The 19268-nt window shown below is 46.3% G+C and overlaps 11 protein-coding genes across 11 annotated transcripts; 5 read left to right on the forward strand and 6 right to left on the reverse strand. All coding sequences in view use genetic code 12, as the record gives it.

The window, feature by feature from the left end:
* Positions 1 to 686: 686 nt before the first annotated feature.
* On the forward strand, positions 687 to 2753 carry UTP25 (rRNA-binding ribosome biosynthesis protein utp25; the record flags this gene model as incomplete). The annotated part of the gene is made up of 1 exon (XM_006689860.2): positions 687 to 2753. One exon carries the CDS (start codon positions 687 to 689, stop codon positions 2751 to 2753), a length of 2067 nt encoding a protein of 688 aa, XP_006689923.2.
* Positions 2754 to 2859: 106 nt separating this feature from the next.
* Positions 2860 to 3124, reverse strand: KSH1 (Essential protein suggested to function early in the secretory pathway; the record flags this gene model as incomplete). The annotated part of the gene is made up of 2 exons (XM_006689858.2): positions 2860 to 3072; positions 3122 to 3124. The coding sequence occupies 2 exons, from the start codon at positions 3122 to 3124 to the stop codon at positions 2860 to 2862; spliced, it is 216 nt and encodes a 71-aa protein (XP_006689921.1).
* A 99-nt stretch (positions 3125 to 3223) lies between these two features.
* SIW14 (tyrosine-protein phosphatase siw14) lies at positions 3224 to 3976 on the forward strand (the record flags this gene model as incomplete). The annotated part of the gene is made up of 1 exon (XM_006689856.2): positions 3224 to 3976. The coding sequence occupies one exon, from the start codon at positions 3224 to 3226 to the stop codon at positions 3974 to 3976; it is 753 nt and encodes a 250-aa protein (XP_006689919.1).
* Positions 3977 to 3979: 3 nt separating this feature from the next.
* On the reverse strand, positions 3980 to 4405 carry PSN45_001508 (uncharacterized protein; the record flags this gene model as incomplete). Its single annotated transcript, XM_006690383.2, has 1 exon — positions 3980 to 4405. One exon carries the CDS (start codon positions 4403 to 4405, stop codon positions 3980 to 3982), a length of 426 nt encoding a protein of 141 aa, XP_006690446.1.
* A 141-nt stretch (positions 4406 to 4546) lies between these two features.
* On the reverse strand, positions 4547 to 4957 carry HHT1_1 (histone H3.1; the record flags this gene model as incomplete). Its single annotated transcript, XM_006689857.1, has 1 exon — positions 4547 to 4957. One exon carries the CDS (start codon positions 4955 to 4957, stop codon positions 4547 to 4549), a length of 411 nt encoding a protein of 136 aa, XP_006689920.1.
* Positions 4958 to 5434: 477 nt separating this feature from the next.
* On the forward strand, positions 5435 to 5746 carry HHF1_1 (Histone H4; the record flags this gene model as incomplete). Its single annotated transcript, XM_006689855.1, has 1 exon — positions 5435 to 5746. The coding sequence occupies one exon, from the start codon at positions 5435 to 5437 to the stop codon at positions 5744 to 5746; it is 312 nt and encodes a 103-aa protein (XP_006689918.1).
* Positions 5747 to 6036: 290 nt separating this feature from the next.
* On the reverse strand, positions 6037 to 7500 carry omh4 (O-glycoside alpha-1,2-mannosyltransferase 4; the record flags this gene model as incomplete). The annotated part of the gene is made up of 1 exon (XM_006689853.2): positions 6037 to 7500. The coding sequence occupies one exon, from the start codon at positions 7498 to 7500 to the stop codon at positions 6037 to 6039; it is 1464 nt and encodes a 487-aa protein (XP_006689916.1).
* A 269-nt stretch (positions 7501 to 7769) lies between these two features.
* Positions 7770 to 8708, reverse strand: SDS3 (histone deacetylase and transcriptional regulator; the record flags this gene model as incomplete). Its single annotated transcript, XM_006689852.1, has 1 exon — positions 7770 to 8708. One exon carries the CDS (start codon positions 8706 to 8708, stop codon positions 7770 to 7772), a length of 939 nt encoding a protein of 312 aa, XP_006689915.1.
* A 73-nt stretch (positions 8709 to 8781) lies between these two features.
* On the forward strand, positions 8782 to 9450 carry PSN45_001513 (uncharacterized protein; the record flags this gene model as incomplete). The annotated part of the gene is made up of 1 exon (XM_006690380.2): positions 8782 to 9450. The coding sequence occupies one exon, from the start codon at positions 8782 to 8784 to the stop codon at positions 9448 to 9450; it is 669 nt and encodes a 222-aa protein (XP_006690443.1).
* A 308-nt stretch (positions 9451 to 9758) lies between these two features.
* SPT10 lies at positions 9759 to 11294 on the forward strand (the record flags this gene model as incomplete). Its single annotated transcript, XM_066157673.1, has 1 exon — positions 9759 to 11294. One exon carries the CDS (start codon positions 9759 to 9761, stop codon positions 11292 to 11294), a length of 1536 nt encoding a protein of 511 aa, XP_066013770.1.
* Positions 11295 to 11445: 151 nt separating this feature from the next.
* Positions 11446 to 18057, reverse strand: URA2 (Carbamoyl-phosphate synthase; the record flags this gene model as incomplete). Its single annotated transcript, XM_006689851.1, has 1 exon — positions 11446 to 18057. The coding sequence occupies one exon, from the start codon at positions 18055 to 18057 to the stop codon at positions 11446 to 11448; it is 6612 nt and encodes a 2203-aa protein (XP_006689914.1).
* Positions 18058 to 19268: the final 1211 nt, after the last annotated feature.

Consider the following 19268-nt stretch of genomic DNA (forward strand, 5'->3'; position numbering starts at 1 on the left):
AACCTAGGGGAAATACCATATAAAACAAGTCCTGGAGATTATAAGACCTTAAGGGGTGCCAGCTATGGGAATATGGAAGGTGGTACAAGAGGTGGTGATCTGATACACGTAGTAGAGCGCCGATTCAAATGAGTTTAAACTGTTAACCGAGTTTCCCCTTTTCTAAACAATAGAAAATTTTTTTCTTCCTCTCACTAATTTAGTTGTACCTCAAATTTCATACCAAATGATAATCGAGTCTGCAATTCAGATGGTGATTTTATTGGATAGTAGAAGCTGCTAGTTTCAGGCATTTAATTAAATTTTGGTGCTGGGCGGTTGTATGGTGGAGCTATTGTAAACTGCGCTCAAGAGGTCATGTTGTTAGCAAGGACCACAAAGCCACAACCACACAGATTACGGGTTATGGCTGCAGATTTTCTGGGGTAGCGCTGGTGACCAGGGCGGGGTGGTGACGTACGGTGCGAATGCAGTGGGTGCGATTGCACTGAGGTGTGCAGCAGGTGGCTGACGCCCAGATCTTTCGTGATAGGTGCCAGCAGCCGCGCACCGGGCTCCCAAATGCTCACGCGATTCCTGTGGCGTGCGGTCGTAAGACAAGTGCAAACTACAAGTGGTGCGAGCGCGGCCGGAAGTTAGGCTTTTACGCTAGTGCGCGATGAGATAAAAAATCATTACTCTCTTCAATGGTCGCTATTAAACGTCATGGTGACGGCAAACAGGGCCGTCAACAGCTTCGAAAGGTTATGCGTACGAGCCGACGTCCAGAGGTTCTGGATGAGCCTGTAAACAGTGTTGATAACGGATATGAGACTCCTGATACCGAGGATATCTCCAGCGATGTACAAACCGATGAGCAGGTGCCTGATAAAGCAAAAGCGTACGACGCATTGTTGACGTTGATTAGTGCCGACCACCAAGTTGCACCCGCAATATCCAAGAAGAATAACAAGTCTTTGCAAACCAGCGAAGACGTTGAATCAGAAACCGATGAGATTGTGGGATTCAATGTTGAAAAAGAAGAAGATGACGATAATGAAGAAGAGCCACAGGAAGATGAAGATGAAGACGAAACCGACCCTTTTCAAGTGCATTTCAACAACATCACCGACGAGTACGTTGAAGAGCAGGAACGGCATGTGGATGAAAAGTGGCCATTCAAGTCCAAAAATTCGTTAGATTCTTACACCTATATGTTCCAAGTTCCCCAAGGAACACCAATACCAACGACCGAAACTACAAAACCGATTGAAGATCTTCCCATAAAGAAGAGAGTATTGAGTTCATTTGAGAAGTCAGGATCCCAGGACGTTTCCAAGTTGGATTTGGTGCTCTTGAATGCCATGTCTCAGTACAAAGATATCAACATGCCATACTTCAGCCACAAAAACCAAACGTACAAGAAGATGTACGCCATACATGCGTTGAATCATATTTACAAGACCAGAGATCTGATTTTGAAAAACAATGCCAGACTTCACAACTATCAAGAAAACCTCAAACTGGGTAAAACCCCAGAAGAAGTAGAATACCGAGATCAGGGATTCACCAGACCCAAGGTGTTGATATTGCTTCCCACCAGAGAAGCATGCTATGAGATAGTCAGTTTGTTGATAAAGTATTCGGGTACCGAACAGCAAGAAAACAAAAAACGGTTCACTGGCCAGTTTCATGTCGATGCGGTTCCACCACCAACCAAACCAGACGACTTCAAGCACTATTTCAAGGGCAACACAAACGATTTCTTCACCATAGGTATCAAGTTTACCAGAAAATCCTTGAAGTTATACTCATCGTTCTACTCTTCCGATATCATTCTTGCGTCCCCAATTGGCTTGTCGATGATATTGGAGCATGAAGATAAAAGGAAACGGGAACAAGACTTTTTGTCATCCATCGAAGTGGTGATTGTCGATAACGCAAACCAGTTGGAAATGCAGAACTGGAGCCATATAAACACCGTGTTCAAGTACTTGAACAGTGTTCCAAAGAAGTTTCACGATGCAGACTTCTCACGAATCAGAATGTGGTCCATCAACGATAAAGCCAATTTCTTTACCCAAAAACTCGTCTTCAGTGAGTACCAGACCCCCAACATCAATAACATTGTCAATAAAAGCACCAACATGGCCGGTAGAGTCAAGTTCAAGAAAGTCATTACTTCCGATAACTGTATCATGAACGCAGTTGGGTTAAAAGTTAAACAAGTGTTCCAGCGGTTTGACTGTGAAAATCCCACGGAAGACCCTGACGGTCGGTTCAAGTTCTTCACCAACTCGGTGTTTGGATCTGTTTCAAACTCCACCAGTTATGACGATGGGCTTTTGATTGTCATACCCTCATACTTTGACTTTATTCACGTGAAAGACTACATGCAAAACCACTCAAAAGTGACTTTTGCAGCCATTGATGAGTATACGTCGCAGTCCAAGTTGACAAAGGCCAGGCAGCAGTTTATTTCTGGAGATGTCAAAATCTTGCTCTACAGCGAAAGACTTCATCATTTCCGGAGATTCGAGATTGCTGGAGTTAAGAACATCCTTTTGTACGGAGTTCCCACCAACCCGCTTTTCTACAAAGAGTACTTGAAGTTCATTGGCAAGTCTGTGTTCAACGGGCTTGTGGACTTGAATCTCTCGTTTGTGAAAACCATCTACTCCAAATGGGATGCAGTGGCTTTGGAGAGGATTGTGGGAAACCAGAGAGCACCTATTTTGTGCAACTCGATAAACGAGACCTACGAGTTCAAATGATCGACATCCGTAATGTGCATTTAGTAGTTAGGAATGTATAGATTTATCCAATGCTTTCACGGGTACTAAATATAATAGTGTACAAGGCATATACCGCCAGCCGATTTCATGTCCAGACCTGTTTCACGGCCATCACCACCAACCCGAGACTGACGTACGGGCTCAACCGTTCACCGACTCGGGCAAACTTCCAAAACACCCCAAACACTCCTGTTTTGTTTCTATCTAAGATACTGGGCCAAGTGGCGTGGACGTAAGTACACGTACATATTAAAAGGAGAATCACCTGCAAGAGAGACTGGAAGTTGAACAACGCAGACTAGACAGTTAGTACAAGCATTCGGTGCAGTAGATCAGTCTCTACATACCATTGGTTTAGTGTTGAGAAGATTTCAAAACAGAAAATGCGACTTGAGTTTCGCTTTTTCTATCTCCCATCGATAGATCACAGTGCACACCAAAAATCAGTAATGGGCGACTTCTCTGAAGATCCGTTCCAAATGGACGATGACTTCTCGGCCTCGTTGCACATTGCTTCAAGCTATTCCGACCCCATAGACAACTTTACCGCCGCCACCGACCAGGCACAGATACGATCACGTCTTGCGGTGCTCGACTTGGAACAGTTCCCAGAAGATGCCGACGATGCGTTTGACGAAGGGGAACACAAAAAGGCCACGGAGATGGCGCAGGCGTCACTCGTGAACCAGCCTAACCATCCGCTCACGCCGCCGGAGAATTTTGCCCCGGTTGTGAACAACATTTACCGGTCGTCGTTTCCACAGACCACCAATTTCCTGTTTCTTGAACGGCTCAAATTGAAGTCCATCTTGTGTTTGATCCCTGAAGATTATCCAGACACTCATCATCAGTTCTTGAAAAACCAGGACATTAAGCTTTTTCAACTCGGACTTTCTGGAAATAAAGAACCATTTGTGGTGATATCACACGAGTTGATTACCGAAGCCCTCAAAATTGTGTTGGATCCCGCCAACCAGCCCATTCTCATACACTGCAACAGAGGCAAACACAGAACCGGGTGCGTGGTGGGGATTTTACGGCGGCTCCAGCAGTGGTCGTTAACGATTATATTTGATGAGTACAGACGGTTTGCGGCTCCTAAAGAAAGGCCCATGGACCAGCAATTTATTGAACTATACAACCAGACGGAGATCGTGCTGTTTTGCCAGGAACGCAACTATCTCCCACTTTCCTGGGACTAGGTACTAGGCGATGAGTTTACGAGAAGGCCAAAAGTACTGTCTTCCGTATAACCCAACGTTTCCCAATGCCAATACACTCAATCCCAACGGTACGACTCTCCCACGGATGGCACTTTTGATGCTGGCCCCACCGTTGACAAGAAGGTACAAGGTGGACCACGCGAAGGTGAAGCCGGCGCCGTTTTCCAACTCGTTGTCATAAATCATATAACTGCCAAGGAGATTGGTGAAGCCAAACAAAAAGCACGAAACTCGGGTGGGTTTGGCGAGGGCCAAAGTCAGAGCCAATCTGGCGGACGCCCCGGAGCTTCCACTGGCAATCTTGTCAATTGGACGTGTAGCGGTGAGGCCACGAGAAAGAAGGAGGGTGGAGAATATGAAAGGAGGCACTGGAGATGTGGAAGCGGTGTCGATAAGCTCAGCAGACATTTGAGTGATGTGAAATTTTCGATTGCGCGGCTGCAAAACATTTTGATTAATAAAATTCTCAAAAATTATAGAGTACATTTGCTAAAAGGTAAATTCATTACAATACTAATATACACCGAATTAAAGTACTAATCATCATACTTAAGCTCTTTCACCTCTCAATCTTCTGGCCAATTGGATGTCCTTCTTTTGAATGGTGACTCTCTTAGCGTGAATGGCACACAAGTTGGTGTCTTCAAACAAGGAAACCAAGTAAGCTTCAACAGATTCCTGCAAAGCACCAATGGCAGAAGACTGGAATCTCAAGTCGGACTTGAAATCCTGAGCAATTTCTCTCACCAATCTTTGGAATGGCAACTTTCTGATCAAAAGTTCAGTAGACTTCTGGAATCTTCTGATTTCTCTCAAAGCAACGGTACCTGGCTTATATCTGTGAGGCTTCTTGACACCTCCGGTAGATGGAGCGGATTTTCTGGCAGCCTTAGAAGCTAATTGCTTTCTTGGGGCCTTACCACCAGTAGACTTTCTTGCGGTTTGCTTAGTTCTAGCCATATTGATTAAATAAAGATGATGAAGAAAATAGTACAACAGGAAATCGGGTCTGATTAAATACCATTTGGATGGGGCGAGCGGCAGTGTTTTGATACGCGGTTTACCTGACGTTGTTTGGAATTAAACAAGTTCATCAGCGAGGGTGGAGGGTGTTTACATTTCTTTCGCAGCCTTGAAAAGCAGCTTGAATCGCCAAAACTGGCGGTGGCGAGGGCGCGGTCCCAGATGTGCGGAGGGTGCACGCGTAAATTCCCTCCCGCGACCCCATAAAACAACATAAACAAACCCGCTGCGCCAGCCAGAAGCGAGGTGGAATCGGTTATTTTAGATCTGGGGCGCTTCTGATGCAGCACAAAGTGGCTAAGCGTGTTTGAAACAACAACAACGAGCATGTAAACAAACCAAGGGTGCGAGACGTATAAATAGTGAAGCGGATCCTGAGTATTTGTTTCTCTATCAAATTGATATATTAATACAATGTCCGGAAGAGGAAAAGGCGGAAAAGGTTTAGGAAAAGGCGGTGCCAAAAGACACAGAAAGATCTTGAGAGATAACATCCAAGGTATCACCAAGCCAGCTATTAGAAGGTTGGCGAGAAGAGGTGGTGTTAAGCGTATTTCAGCTTTGATCTACGAAGAAGTTAGAGCTGTTTTGAAGTCTTTCTTAGAGAACGTCATCAGAGATGCTGTTACTTACACTGAACACGCCAAGAGAAAGACTGTCACTTCTTTAGACGTTGTTTACGCCTTGAAGAGACAAGGTAGAACCTTGTACGGTTTCGGAGGTTAAACCCTTTGGAGCTGTTAGTTCTATTGTATTTGTAGTTCTTTTATTGTATATTAGAATAAATGTTAAATTATACTGCTGCAAAATCGCACATGAAAAGGTTCTGGCGCACAAACACTCGCTCCTGTAGTAAACGGCTATAATGGTGGCCTTATATTACATTTCTAGTTACACTACTTCCATGAGTCTCCGCTCTTATTTTACATCCTAGCAGCAACACTTCCCTCGCACCAATCGGTTCTGCTCTACCTGCCTATCAACTTTTACCTCTCTTTACACCCTCTCTACTACCGTTATAGCCCCTCCAGAATCTTGCTCCGCCCCAACTTCCCGCCCTTCTTCAAGTATCGGTCCATACGGGACCCAATCTTCTGCCGAAAATGATCAAGATCCAATGGCCTATACGGATTATAGTTGTCGCGAGTAGTTCGCACCCACTGCTTTAGACATGAAGATCCCGAATCCTCAATCTCTCTGTGAAATAAGGGACACTTGCACCGACATCCAACCCCATTAACCACAGGCGCATTGGGTTTGTACAGCTGGAAAAATGGGTTGTTCGCATTGGCTTCATCAGGCGTATATGGTAGTTGGTTTAACTTGGAGTTCCCAGGACAATGAGCAAGGGTCGAATGTTGATACCCAATATCTCTGAAATAATGGACATCTTTGGTGTCCAACATCATGGCCAACGCAAGAGAATGCACCGGTGCATCTCCCCATCTTTCTTTATAAAACCCCCCGCTAAGTTCCAATTGCTGCAAATACTCCTGGTACAACTCAGACGTGAACAAATCGGTTCGAGCAATCTCAAAGTTCGACCAGAAATGACATAAATTATACTCCTCGTAGTCGAAGCGATCCTCATGAAGACGGGGCAATTGACGGGCCTTATTGATGAACTGGTCGAGTACCCCATCGTCGATACCCGAAAGATCTTTTTTATTGGGCATCTCCAAAAACTTCTTGATAGCCACCTCATCTTCCACTTTCTTCAAGATCTGCTTGCGATCCTTGATCATGTCGTAGTCCTTGTCATCCACGCCCCCACTGAACCGAAAATTTTTCACCATCATTCTCCATAACTTGGAAGGTTTGATTTTGCGATTGACCGCAAAAGCCTTGGTTTCGCGGAATAGGCTGGGCACCGTATAGTACAACTCATGAATCATGACATTGAACCCGTACTTTTTGTTGTGGGCTTCCATCTCCACAAACGGGTCGTATGTGATGTCACAAAAGAACTCCACGTCGGGTTCCACCCGCCAGTACCAGTCCCTTTTACGCACTAGTGGGTGCTGGTAAAACTTACCTGAAAAATACCGGCACATCTGGTGGTACGACGCCTTATTACCGTAGTAGATCCGCCGGTCGCCCTGGCTGTTTATGAACTCATTGAATTCGTCGGGGTCCACGCCCGAAAACCCCCAGTCTTCGGGGGGAATCACCCCAAACTCCACGCGGCCCTGGGTGTACTGCTGGACCGTTTGCTTAAAAGTATCGTCAAACTCCTGGTCGTTGAGAAAAACCCACGGGTACTTGAACCACTGGTTGAAGTGACGCTCTAGCGATGTCATTGACTTGATGACGCCATCGAGTTCTTTGTTACGAGCTAGCACAATAAAAGCAGCGTTCTGCCGAGGCTGAGAAGTGTCGATTTCACGGCACCCGAGCTGGAACGGCGCATCAATGGACGAAGAGATATCGCGTTCGCTGAACTTCAACTTGGAGGCGCTGTCGACGTGGTGACGGTGCATTAGCTCTTGATCTGTGAGGTGGTGGACGTGTTTGTCGGGGTTGGCGGAGGTGTACAAAAGCACGAGACACGCGAGCGTAAGGCAAGCGGCGAGCAGTAGGCGGAACCGTCGGGCACGTAAGGGTGATAGCGGTGTAAGCCGCCCTCGACGCGGGAGCCGAATGTCTTGGCCTGTGTTTGTGGTCATAAGTGTTTGATGAGTAGCCGCGCTGATGAGAGATGGGTTCGCGAGCGCGCTGACACTAAACGTACATATTATTATACAAAAGCCTACTTGCCCTTCTTCACAATGGCGTTGCGCAACATCGACAAGTCGTCGTTCAACTCTTCTGGCTTCAAGCCCTGAACCCCCACAAATTGTTTGTGCTGCGCTCGCGTGTGAGCACGAGAATGAGTATTGGGATCCGCTAGTATCAAGCCGGTACCACCCAACTCGTTGTTCATGATGATCGAGTTCAACGCATCGTAGTCCTTGTCACTAAGGTTGCTGTCGTTGCCGCTGCCGCTGGACATGCCGCTGGTGTGTTGCTGGTTGAGTTTCAGATGCGCATGGGAGTATCCCTGAGGAGGAGCCGACGACATCTCGTCGTTGGACAGGTACCGGGTGGCATAGTGGCGCTGGCGCTTGCCGGCGGTGGAAGTGTAGCCGGCCGAGTGGCCGCCGCCGTCGGAGAGATCGTCCTTTTCGCCTGGGGTGAACCGCAGACTCAACTCCCGTTTTCGAAGAGACCGCCGACCCGTCAACGCATGGCCAGCCACTGCGTTGAGGGCCGCCGTGTTGGCATCGTGGCCCATGGCACTCCACAGGTTAGCGTTCACGAGGTTCAAAAGAAGTTTATCTTCCTTGAGTTGTTTAATTTCCTTCTGGAGCTTATCGTAGAGTTTTTCCTTCAAGAGTCGAATCATCTTATCATGGTTTTCCTTGGCGGTGGCCAAGTCCGCCTTGTACTCCACCTCGCAGCGCTTCACCTGGTACTCTTCCCAGAGGCGCAACTGCGTGAGGTCGAAATCTCTGCTGACTTCCACCTGTTGTTTTTGGGCTAGGAATTCAGGGTTGGTGCCTTGTTGGAGGGTGGCAAGGGTAGTTTGAAGGTTATGAAGCAGCACCCGGTAGAAGCTGTCGCGGTCCACCATGAGCGTGGAGTCAAGTTTCGAGAGCCGCAGCACGATCTGGTGCCGGCGTTTATCCTTCTTGCTGATGGTGTCCATGATGGTAGGTGGTTTTAATCGCGGATTTCTTTCATTGCAAAAGTGCGCGCGGGAAATCAGAATTTGACTCACTATGACCGTTGATTCTACTAGCTACGAAAGCGTCAAACATTTGCCATTCGCCGGTAACCAGTTCCCGGCTGTGGTGACTGAACCCATTATGTTTAACCTTGCTAAAAATGGCCAGCCAGTAACACTTTTATGTATTAACGATGCATCCCAAGTGCCTCCGCTGTTAATGAGGGTACTTTACCGGGAATTTAAGTACATTGTGGATGAAGGATTAACGTACCCCCACCACGTGACCATGGACTATCAGGGGTTCCAGGAGTATTGGTTCCACCACTTTGTGGGGGTCTTGGTGGAGGGCCACTACGCATCGGTGCAAGAGTTGCCAATAGAGGAACTGGAGCAGTTCTGGGATGAACGGTATTTGGGTGACTTCTACGTCAAACCCAACTATATCGGCCGGTGCTCACATGTGTGCAATGCTGGTTTTAAGACGCACCATGGTAAGAGAGGGCTTGGGTTGGGTAAGGAATTGGGGCGCAAATACTTGGAGGTAGCACCGCAGTTGGGGTATAAATATTCGGTGTTTAATTTAGTGTTTGAGACCAATAAAGCGAGTTTGAAGATCTGGGACGACTTGGGGTTCGAGCGGATTGGGTATGTGAAGAATGCGGCGGTGTTGAAGGGACACGATGGGTTTGTGGGGGCGGTGATGTTTGGAAAGGATCTTTAGGCAGACTAGAAGACAACCTAGACACACTTAGAGGCCACTACACATAGCCTGGTACACGTAGCCTGGCAAATATAGACACTGAACATAGATACTGAACATAGACGCTGAAGACACCGAAGACACGGAACATCATGTAGGCCGTAGAAAGGATATAATGTTTTCATTCTGTACAATACTGTAATGCTACTCTGTACAATGCTGACATTCTGCATCCACTCTGTCACGTGATTGCTCGCGCTAACCTCACTCCCGCGCTGTTGATAATACCCAAATATACTCAGTCCTCTATTTACCACGGCTGCAAAACAATGCAAAAGTACGACGAAGAACCAGCCCTCGCCCACTACAAAGCCGCCCTCGAGTACGAGCCCGACCGCTTGGACCGCTACACGGTCCTCCTTCGAGACGGTGAGACCACCGCTACCATCTACCCCATCCACTCTGCCAACGACATGCCCGATGGCTTACTAGCGTTCCTCTGTGATGAAATCAACATGGAAATAGAACGTGGAGACTCGTATCCGTTCTTCGAGCCCATGGATCTCGACAGTTTCCAGGGGTTCTGGTTGAGCCATTTCGCTGGTGTTATGATCTTAGGAGATGCTCCTACCCTCCAAGGCCCTAAACAATGGGAAAAAGAGTGCTTGGGCAGTTTTCTGATCAAACCCAACTACCCTGGCCGCAGTGGCCATATCTGTACCGCGACGTTTCTCGTCAATGCCGGGATCAGGGGCAAAGGTATTGGCCGTACCATGGCTGACTGCTTTCTCGTATGGGCCCCGCGGTTGGGCTACACCTACGCGTTATTCAGCCTTGTGTTTGAAACCAACGCCGCCATCCGCAAGATCTTCGAGCTGACCAACTTCAAACGTATCGGGCGTATCAAGCTGGCAGGGATTCTCAAGGGCCATGACTCGGCCGTCGACCTGATTATTTATGGGAAAGAATTGGTTACCAATGCCGACCCGTCCATCGGTGCGTACCGGTTTGATAAAATCAAATTCTACCTCGAAACCGGCAAATATCCAGCGATGGCTGACCGGGCAGAAAAGAGTCGGTTGCGGTCGGCCGCCCTGCACTACCGGATCGATGACGGTAAGTTGATGCTCAGAAACAAAGAGGTGGTGCTGGACCCGGTGCGCCAGATCCACATTTGCACCGAAATGCACATGGTATCCCACGGGGGAATCAACAAAACCACCTCCATGGTGACGGAGAAATACCACTGGGCCCGTATCAAGGACACGGTGGCCGCCGCCATCAAGGCCTGTGCTGACTGTCGAGAACAGCCCATTGACCTGGGGCTCGTCAAGCGAACGGCTGCGAAAAAATATCCTTCGGTGGTGCGCCGCAAAGTATTACAGTCCCAACCCAATAATCCCAATGCCCGCCACCTCAAGCTGAGAATGGGCTTGTCGGTGGACGATATGGTGATGAGGTCGGGCGATGATGCAGACGATGATACCATGTTGCCTCACGACTTGGCCTTGGATGATAATATCATGGCCGCGGTTGAGGCTGCCCAGCGGTCCCAGATGCGTGGGCATGCTTCGTACGCAGAGGCTGCTGCCGCCGGACCCAACCACGAGTACCACCAGTCGTACTCGGACGCGTATGCCAACCACTACGACGATGATGACGAGTCATCTCGTCGCAAACGCGGAGATGGTGATAATATTCCAGTTGACCCTGAAGTCCAGGAATTTGAGCGCAAGTATAGTGATAACCGTGAGGAGATCGAGATTGCCCGGGCGTTAATTGAGGCAAACGAAGATGCGGCAGAGTCCGGCAAGGCCCCTCACGAGAAGAAGAAGGAGGAGGCCAATATGTTTTTGAAGGACTAGCCAATTCGTCACAAAAATCAAAATGCTGCCATACCTGGCTGCGAAAACTCCAATGTAACCTAATTGTATAATAATGCACTGAAAACGAACTTGTATTATATATAACTAATCTACTCCACAACTATTCCCCCAAACAGTGTGGTGTGGTAGTCTAAAAGTCAACTCCAATAACCATGGCCAACAAAGCCATTCTGACAAACAAACCATATCTCATTTGTCTAAAGTAAGCAGCTCTTTGATCAAAATCCACTTCTTCACGAATCTCGTTGGTTCTGGGCAATGGGTGCATCACACACATGTGTTGTTTGGCATGAGACAAAATCTTGTTGTCGACAATGTACACATCCTTTAATCTATTGTATTGGTTGACGTCTTGGAATCTTTCTGCCTGCACTCTAGTACAGTACAAGACATCAGATTTGGCAATGATTTCGGGTGTCAATACTTCGCTCTCGATAACCAACATGTTGTTGTCCACCAACATTTGTCTGAGGCTGGCTGGCATTTCCAATTCTTTTGGAGCCACCAACTGCACTCTGACATGATAATGACGCAACAAGTGGCATAACGAGTGCACTGGTCTCCCGTACTTCAAGTCTCCCATGAAGGTGACAGTGATCCCATTAACAGTACCCAACTCTTCTCTGATCGTGAACAAGTCCAACAATGCTTGAGTTGGGTGTTCTTTGGAACCATTTCCACCGTTGATGATTGGCACCGGTGAGTACTTGGCAGCAATATCGGCACTTTCTTCTTTAGGATGTCTCAACACCACCGCATCAGCATAACACGCCAACGTACGAATGGTGTCTTGTAAAGTCTCACCCTTCTTGACAGAAGAAGCATCAGCAGCCACCGCCACCACTCTTCCTCCCAATCTTTGCATGGCAGCATCGAATGAAGAAGCGGTTCTAGTTGATGGCTCGTAGAACATCGTGGCCAAAACTCTTCCCTTCAACAAATCCAAAACTCCTTGTCTTTCCACCGCCAATCTCATTTCTTGGGCCACCGAGAACAAAGCGTGCATGTCGGATCTGGTCAAGTCCTTCACAGAAAGAACCGAGTTTCTCAAGAAACTGTTGTTGTTTCTGATGTAGTTGATCAAAGCATTGGTTTCACCAGCCCCCACAGGAGGTTGAGATACCAATTCCTTACCCAACTTTTCGAATTCAGCAGGCTCCGGAGTATCCTTACCCAATGATGGTCTTCTGTTGTCGAAGCTGAAGGACTTTCTGTTCTTCCTGGACAAAATTGGGGATTGTGGAGCAGTCACCACCGATCCAAATCTGGCTCTGGAGGTGTCAACTTCATTCTTTCCGGTAGCTTCACTGACCACGAGCTTGCCATCCAAGCACACGGTTTCGTCGTGAACGCTCACACGGTTAATGGAGCCAAATGCCTTCTTGTTCTTGAAAATCGAAGAAACAGTGGTTCTTCTGTCCAAAGTGACTTCGATTTTAGCGTCTTGCTTTGGCAAGTTGAAGATCCGAACTGGTGCATCATGGAAGTGATCAATAATCGATTGAACTGACAATCTACCATCCTTTACGGCTGTCAACAACAATGGTAAAGCATCTTGCACTCCCACCCCAGGAGTGGCTTCGAGTCCTAAAGCTTTAGCAACCATAGATGGAAGCACTCCGATGGAGAAACAGTCGATACCTGCCAAGTTTTCCCACAAGGCTCTTTGATCGGCAGCTGTTGGTAAAAACGACAACTCTGGATAGTCTTCTTGTGACAAAAACAATGAAAACACAGAAACATCACAGGTGACACTCAACTGTTTGTCCTTGGCCATGGTGATTAAGTCCAAGTCTTCCTTGGAAGACACACCGGTGATGTGAATGGATCTGCTGTGTAAGGATGCCAACAACAACACCGAGGCCAAGTCGGTGGTTCTTGCGTCTGTTATTATAGGCTTGTTTTCTGGCCACAAGGCAAAGTGGGCAGAAATGGCCGAAACCTTGGAGTTGGCATACGCGTTGAAAGGTAAGAACAACGCCCCAGCATTTCTAGCAGCGTCAGAAGCTTCTTGTGAGTTTTGCTCTGAACCTGCCAAATAGATGGCAAAGTCAGTGTATGCATCGTGAGAAGCAACGTCAATGGCCTCTTCCAAAGAGTCAACATCCACAATACTAGTTCCTTCCAAGGTTTGAGGCAAGAAAGCATTGAATGTGAAACCAGAAGCCAAAGAAGCCTTGGTGATGGAAGCAAAATCGTCAAACGAAGGAACGAATGATGAAATATTAACCAAACCGGGCAATTCAGCAACCGTATGCGAGGTTTGAGCGTCAAGGTTCGACACTTCCAAAGGAATGTTTCTGGCGATTGCTTCCACCAAAAGTTTAGCACACTTGACGTTGGTGACCAAAGGAACAGAATAGTCCACCGCCATACGACGGGATTCGTAACCCTTGGACATGTAAGAAGCAGGTCTTCTGAATCGGTTGGCAGATGGCAAGTTCACGTACAAATCGATCAAGTTGTTGGCCAAGTGCTGAGTCAAAGAATATTCGGACTTCTGGTCTTCATCTTTACCCAACACTTCCAAGTAATGAACGGGGATTTCGTGGTCCCTGAGGAAATCGGCAGTACCTGCAGTAGCAAAGATCTTGTATCCCAATTCATGAAGCTTTTTGATAGAAGGCAATAATTCTTGTTTTTCCTTATAAGAACCAATCGAAAATAAAATATTCTTCTTTGGCAATACGAAGCCTGTAGAAATCAACGATTTCAAGTAAGCTTCATACTTGTTTCTACCGAAAGTAGCAACTTCACCTGTAGAAGCCATTTCCACTCCCAAAACGGGGTCAGCACCTGCTAATCTGGAGAAGGAAAATTGTGGAACTTTCACGGCACAGTAGTCTTCAGGCAACTTTTCACCGGGGTATGGGGTGAGTGGGAAGTCCATGATGGCCTTGGTGGCCATTTCAATCAAGTCCGTACCAACAACCTTGGAGATAAAGGGAAAGGATCTTGAAGCTCTAACATTACATTCAATGACCTTGATATCGTTATCTTTAGCAATGAATTGGATATTATAAGGACCAGTAATGTCCAAAGCCTTACCGATTTTGGCAGTAGCCTCGACAATTCTTCTGACGGTCTCTGGATCCAAGTCCTGAGGAGGAACAATCAAAGTAGCATCACCAGAATGAACACCGGCGTTTTCAACATGTTCAGAAACAACATGCATAATCATCTTACCGTTTCTGGCAACTGCGTCCATTTCGATTTCCTTAGCGTTTTCAATGTACTTGGTGATCACCACCGGGTAGTCGGGTGAAACATCAACGGCTTGGGACAAGTAAGATGCCAAGTCGGCCTTGGAGTAGACCGTGTTCATGGCAGCACCAGACAACACATAAGAAGGTCTAACCAAAACTGGGTAAGAAACCGCATCAGCAAATGATTCAGCTTCGTCAATAGAAGTCAACTCCTTCCAAGCAGGTTGATCAACTCCGATCTTGTCCAACATTCTGGAGAACTTGTATCTGTTTTCAGCAGAATCGATCATTTCGGGAGAAGTACCCAAGATCTTGACATTCTGTCTGTACAATGGCAAGGCAATGTTGTTGGAAGTCTGACCACCCATAGAAATGATCACACCCGAACTTTGTTCGAGCTCATAGATATCCAAGACTCTTTCCAAGTTAATGGTTTCAAAGTACAATCTGTCGGCTTCATCGTAATCGGTAGACACAGTTTCAGGGTTGTAGTTAATCATGATGGTCTTGGTATCGTTTTCTCTCAAGGTTCTGATGGCTCTAACAGCACACCAATCGAACTCAACAGAAGAACCGATTCTGTAAACACCGGATCCCAACACAATTACACCGTGCTCGTCAAACTTCACATCTGAAGTGTCAGCGTTGTAGGTTATGTACAAGTAGTTTGTGAAAGCAGGGAATTCAGCAGCAACAGTATCAATTTGCTTGACAAACGGAATGATGTTGTATTCCTTTCTCAATCTTCTGATGGCCACTTCGTTGGAGTTCAAAAATTTGGCAATCTGTCTATCTTCGAATCCCAACTGTTTGGCTTCTCTCAACACATTGACAGGCAAGTTTTCTTTGGAAACGAAGGAAGAAATATGGTTTCCGAAAGAAATCAAGCCGTGCAATTTGTTCAAAAACCATTTGTCAATGTTGGTCAACTTCCACACCTTATCAACAGAGTATCCGTCAGAGAAAGCGTTGGCAATGGCAAATAATCTTTGGTCAGATGGGGTTTGCAATTCGGCATCAATGTCAATTGACATTAAAGCAGCGGTTTGATTGAATCCCAAATTGTGGTAATCGGTGGATCTGATGGCCTTTTGAATGGCTTCTTCAAAGGTTCTACCAATAGACATAACCTCACCAACCGATTTCATGGACGAAGACAACAATGAAGAAACTCTGGTGAATTTCTTCAAATCCCATCTGGGGATCTTGACCACCACGTAATCCAAGGAAGGTTCGAAACAAGCACAGGTGGACTTGGTGACGGAATTCTTGATCTGGTTCAAAGGTATGTTCAAACCCAACTTGGCGGCAGTATAAGCCAATGGGTAACCAGTGGCCTTGGAAGCTAAAGCTGAAGATCTAGATAATCTGGCATTGACTTCAATAATACAATATTCCTTGGAGAATGGGTTCAAAGCATACTGGATGTTACACTCACCAACCACTCCCAAGTGTCTAATAACATTGACGGCGGTGGTTCTCAACATGTTGTAATCCTCGTCAGAAAGTGTTTGGGATGGGGCCACCACAATGGAATCACCGGTGTGAATACCCAAAGGATCAAAGTTTTCCATGTTACAAACGGTGATACAGTTATCAAAGGCATCTCTGACCACTTCGTATTCCACTTCTTTCCAACCTTTCATGGATCTTTCCACCAACACTTGAGGAGAGGTAGCAAAAGCCTTTTCACATAAGGCCACCAATTCTTCTTCGTTATCAGCAAAACCCGAACCTAAACCTCCCAATGCGTAAGCAGCTCTGATAATCAATGGATAACCAATTTCATTGGCAGCGTTCACACAGTCGGCCACATTAGAACAAGCTTCGGACTTGGCACACTTCTCGTTGATTTCACTCATAGCTTGAGCAAACAATTCTCTGTCTTCGGTGGTGATGACAGTGTCAATAGGAGTACCCAACACCCTGACACCCAAACCTTCGAATTCGTCCTTCAACTTAATACCCACGTTCAAAGCAGTTTGTCCACCGAAAGTACAATAGATACCATCTGGTTTTTCAAACTCAATGACTTTTCTCACAAAGTCTGGAGTGACTGGCAAAAAGTAGACCTTATCAGCCAAACCCTTCGACGTTTGAATGGTGGCGATGTTAGGGTTGATCAAAACCGTGTAGATACCTTCTTCTTTCAACGCCTTGATGGCTTGAGAACCAGAGTAATCAAACTCACCGGCTTGACCAATAGACAAACCTCCCGAACCCAAAACCAACACCTTCTTGACGTCTTGCTTTGGGTGGGCAGCCAAGTTTTCTGCAAATTTTCCACCTGGAAATTCAACCGCTTTCAAAACTCCCGATTGGTTGTGTTCGATAACAGTTTGGATAAAAACGTCAAACAAAAACTCGGTATCTCTTGGACCTGGAGTGGATTCTGGGTGGAATTGTACTGAGAAAAATGGCATAGATTCGTGGTAAATACCTTCGTTGGAACCATCGTTAGCGTTGACAAACAATTCCTTCCACCCATTGGACAAGGTGGTGGTGTCAACTGCGAAACCGTGGTTTTGCGAGGTGATGTAACATCTTCCACTGATGGTAGAAGTACATGGGATGTTGTGGCCTCTGTTACCGAACTTCAACTTCAATGTTGAAGCACCGGAGGCTCTGGCCATCAACTGGTGACCCAAACAAATACCGAAAACGGGGGTTTTAGCGGATTCTAAAACGGTTTGAATTTGTTTAACGGTCTTATCCATGACCTGAGGATCGCCAGGACCGTTGGAGATAAACAACCCGTCATAATCCTCGGTCGTGATGTCATGGTCCCATGGCACCACCTTCAATTCAACTCCTCTTCTAACAAAACATCTGATTTGGTTGAACTTCAAACCCACGTCAATCGCCAAAATTCTAATGGGTTTACCATTTTTACCCAATTTGACATCCTTTAAAGGAGTGTAAAGCTTGGGTTCCTTGGTGGAGACCTTGGCAACCAAGTTCTTGACGTTGGGGTCGTCCCACGATGGAACATCAAAGTATTGAGTCCAATCTTCACGTCCAATAATAGCCTGACTCTTCAAGTCGGCTTTTTGCACACACAATCTTCCCAAAGTCGACCCACCTTCTCTCAAACGCTTAGTCAAGGCTCTGGTGTCAACTCCATAGATAGCAGGGATGTTCTGTTCCTTCAACCATTGGCCCAAAGATGATTTGGCCAAAAAATGGCTGTACTCTTCCGTGTAGTGAGCAACCACCAACCCAGCAATGTGGATTCTAGAAGATTCAAAGTACTTGGGCAAGTCTGGAACATCTTCGTCCTTCAATTCACGGTCTGGCACACCGTAGTTACCAACCAAAGGATAGGTGATCACCAAGATCTGGCCTTCATAGGATGGATCAGTGATCGATTCGGGATAACCAACCATACCGGTTTGGAAAACCACCTCACCAGCAGCCGAAACAGGGGCCCCGAAAGAGTACCCTTGTAAGGCAACGCCGTCGTGTGTCTCCAAGGTTATCATCTTGTCGCCAGTAGACTCCATAGGAGGAGAAATAGGAGAAGATAATTTAGCCATCTTGTCGTAGTGATTTATTATCTAAAGCAGTTGGGGGTAGCAGCGATTGCAGTATAAATCCAAAGAACTAATTGGGGGATATCAAGTCGAGCAGCAGGGGGTAGGAAGCCGAACTTATTCTTTAAGTTTATACCAAGCAACGATATAGATAATAATTTACTAGGGACGAGTTAGTAATTTTTGACTTTTAACAAAATGAGAAGTAAAGGGCATCGCGTAGAAATTTTTCAGTAGCGGCATCACAGATCCAGTGACAAGTAACAAGTGATAGATACAACGGCTGAGACGCGATGGAGATGGGACATGACAACAGATGATGACATCAAGAACATCACACGAAGACTGATGAACTAGTGGTCTTCAAAGTACTGCTTGTTCAAAACAAGCAGTCTTGAACAGACCCCTAACCTCTATTCCAAGAGGGTTAACCCCACCTCCTACAGACCGAACTACGATCTCTTTCCTCTAATAAAGCAGCTGACATACCTTCTAACAAAATTAGACGATAAACTAAGGCCTGGTTTATTAAAAGAAAGAGAGAAGGAAGAAAGAAAGAAGGAAGAAATAGAATAAAAACAAAAAATTCCGACGGAGGGATGCTCATCCTTTTATACTGTGAGAAAAAAAATTCATCATAACGTCACCGAGAGTACGTGTGAAATCCTGTACTTTAGACAAAATATTGGTGACAACTATGGCACTCTAGCGATGAGATGTGCCCCGACTAGGGTTGGAAGGGCGCGAGTCCTGGGTGTTTGACGGGCTTTTCAAGACGCCTGGATGAAAACTAGTTTGTTAGCTGTGGAAACTGTGTTTGACTTGTATGCAGGTTGGTGCAAACTACGACAATAGAGTACGTAGGGGAGTATATGTTTATGTGGTATATGGGTGTTTGGGTCAGTCCTGGTGTAGTGGTACATGTAGTGACTTGACGGTAGATATGCGTAGTGACTTGTGGTGAATCTTTCCTGTTTGGATTGGTGATTATTTTGAAGCATTTATTGTGAATTCCACAAAAAAAGGAGAGAAAGAGGAACCAGAAGATAGTATCTCCAAAACACTACAAGAGGTACCAAGAAACAAGATGCACAAAGATAGACGGTACCGCAGGGTAGTTAAGTCAAAAAAGAGCAGAAATGAGTACTTTTTAACTGATCACACCCATAATTACGGTTTATTTAGTGTTCCAACAAAGGCTGCAATAGACGCTT

This window comes from Yamadazyma tenuis, chromosome 2, assembly GCF_029203305.1.
Source record: "Yamadazyma tenuis chromosome 2, complete sequence".
Taxonomy (NCBI): domain Eukaryota; kingdom Fungi; phylum Ascomycota; class Pichiomycetes; order Serinales; family Debaryomycetaceae; genus Yamadazyma; species Yamadazyma tenuis.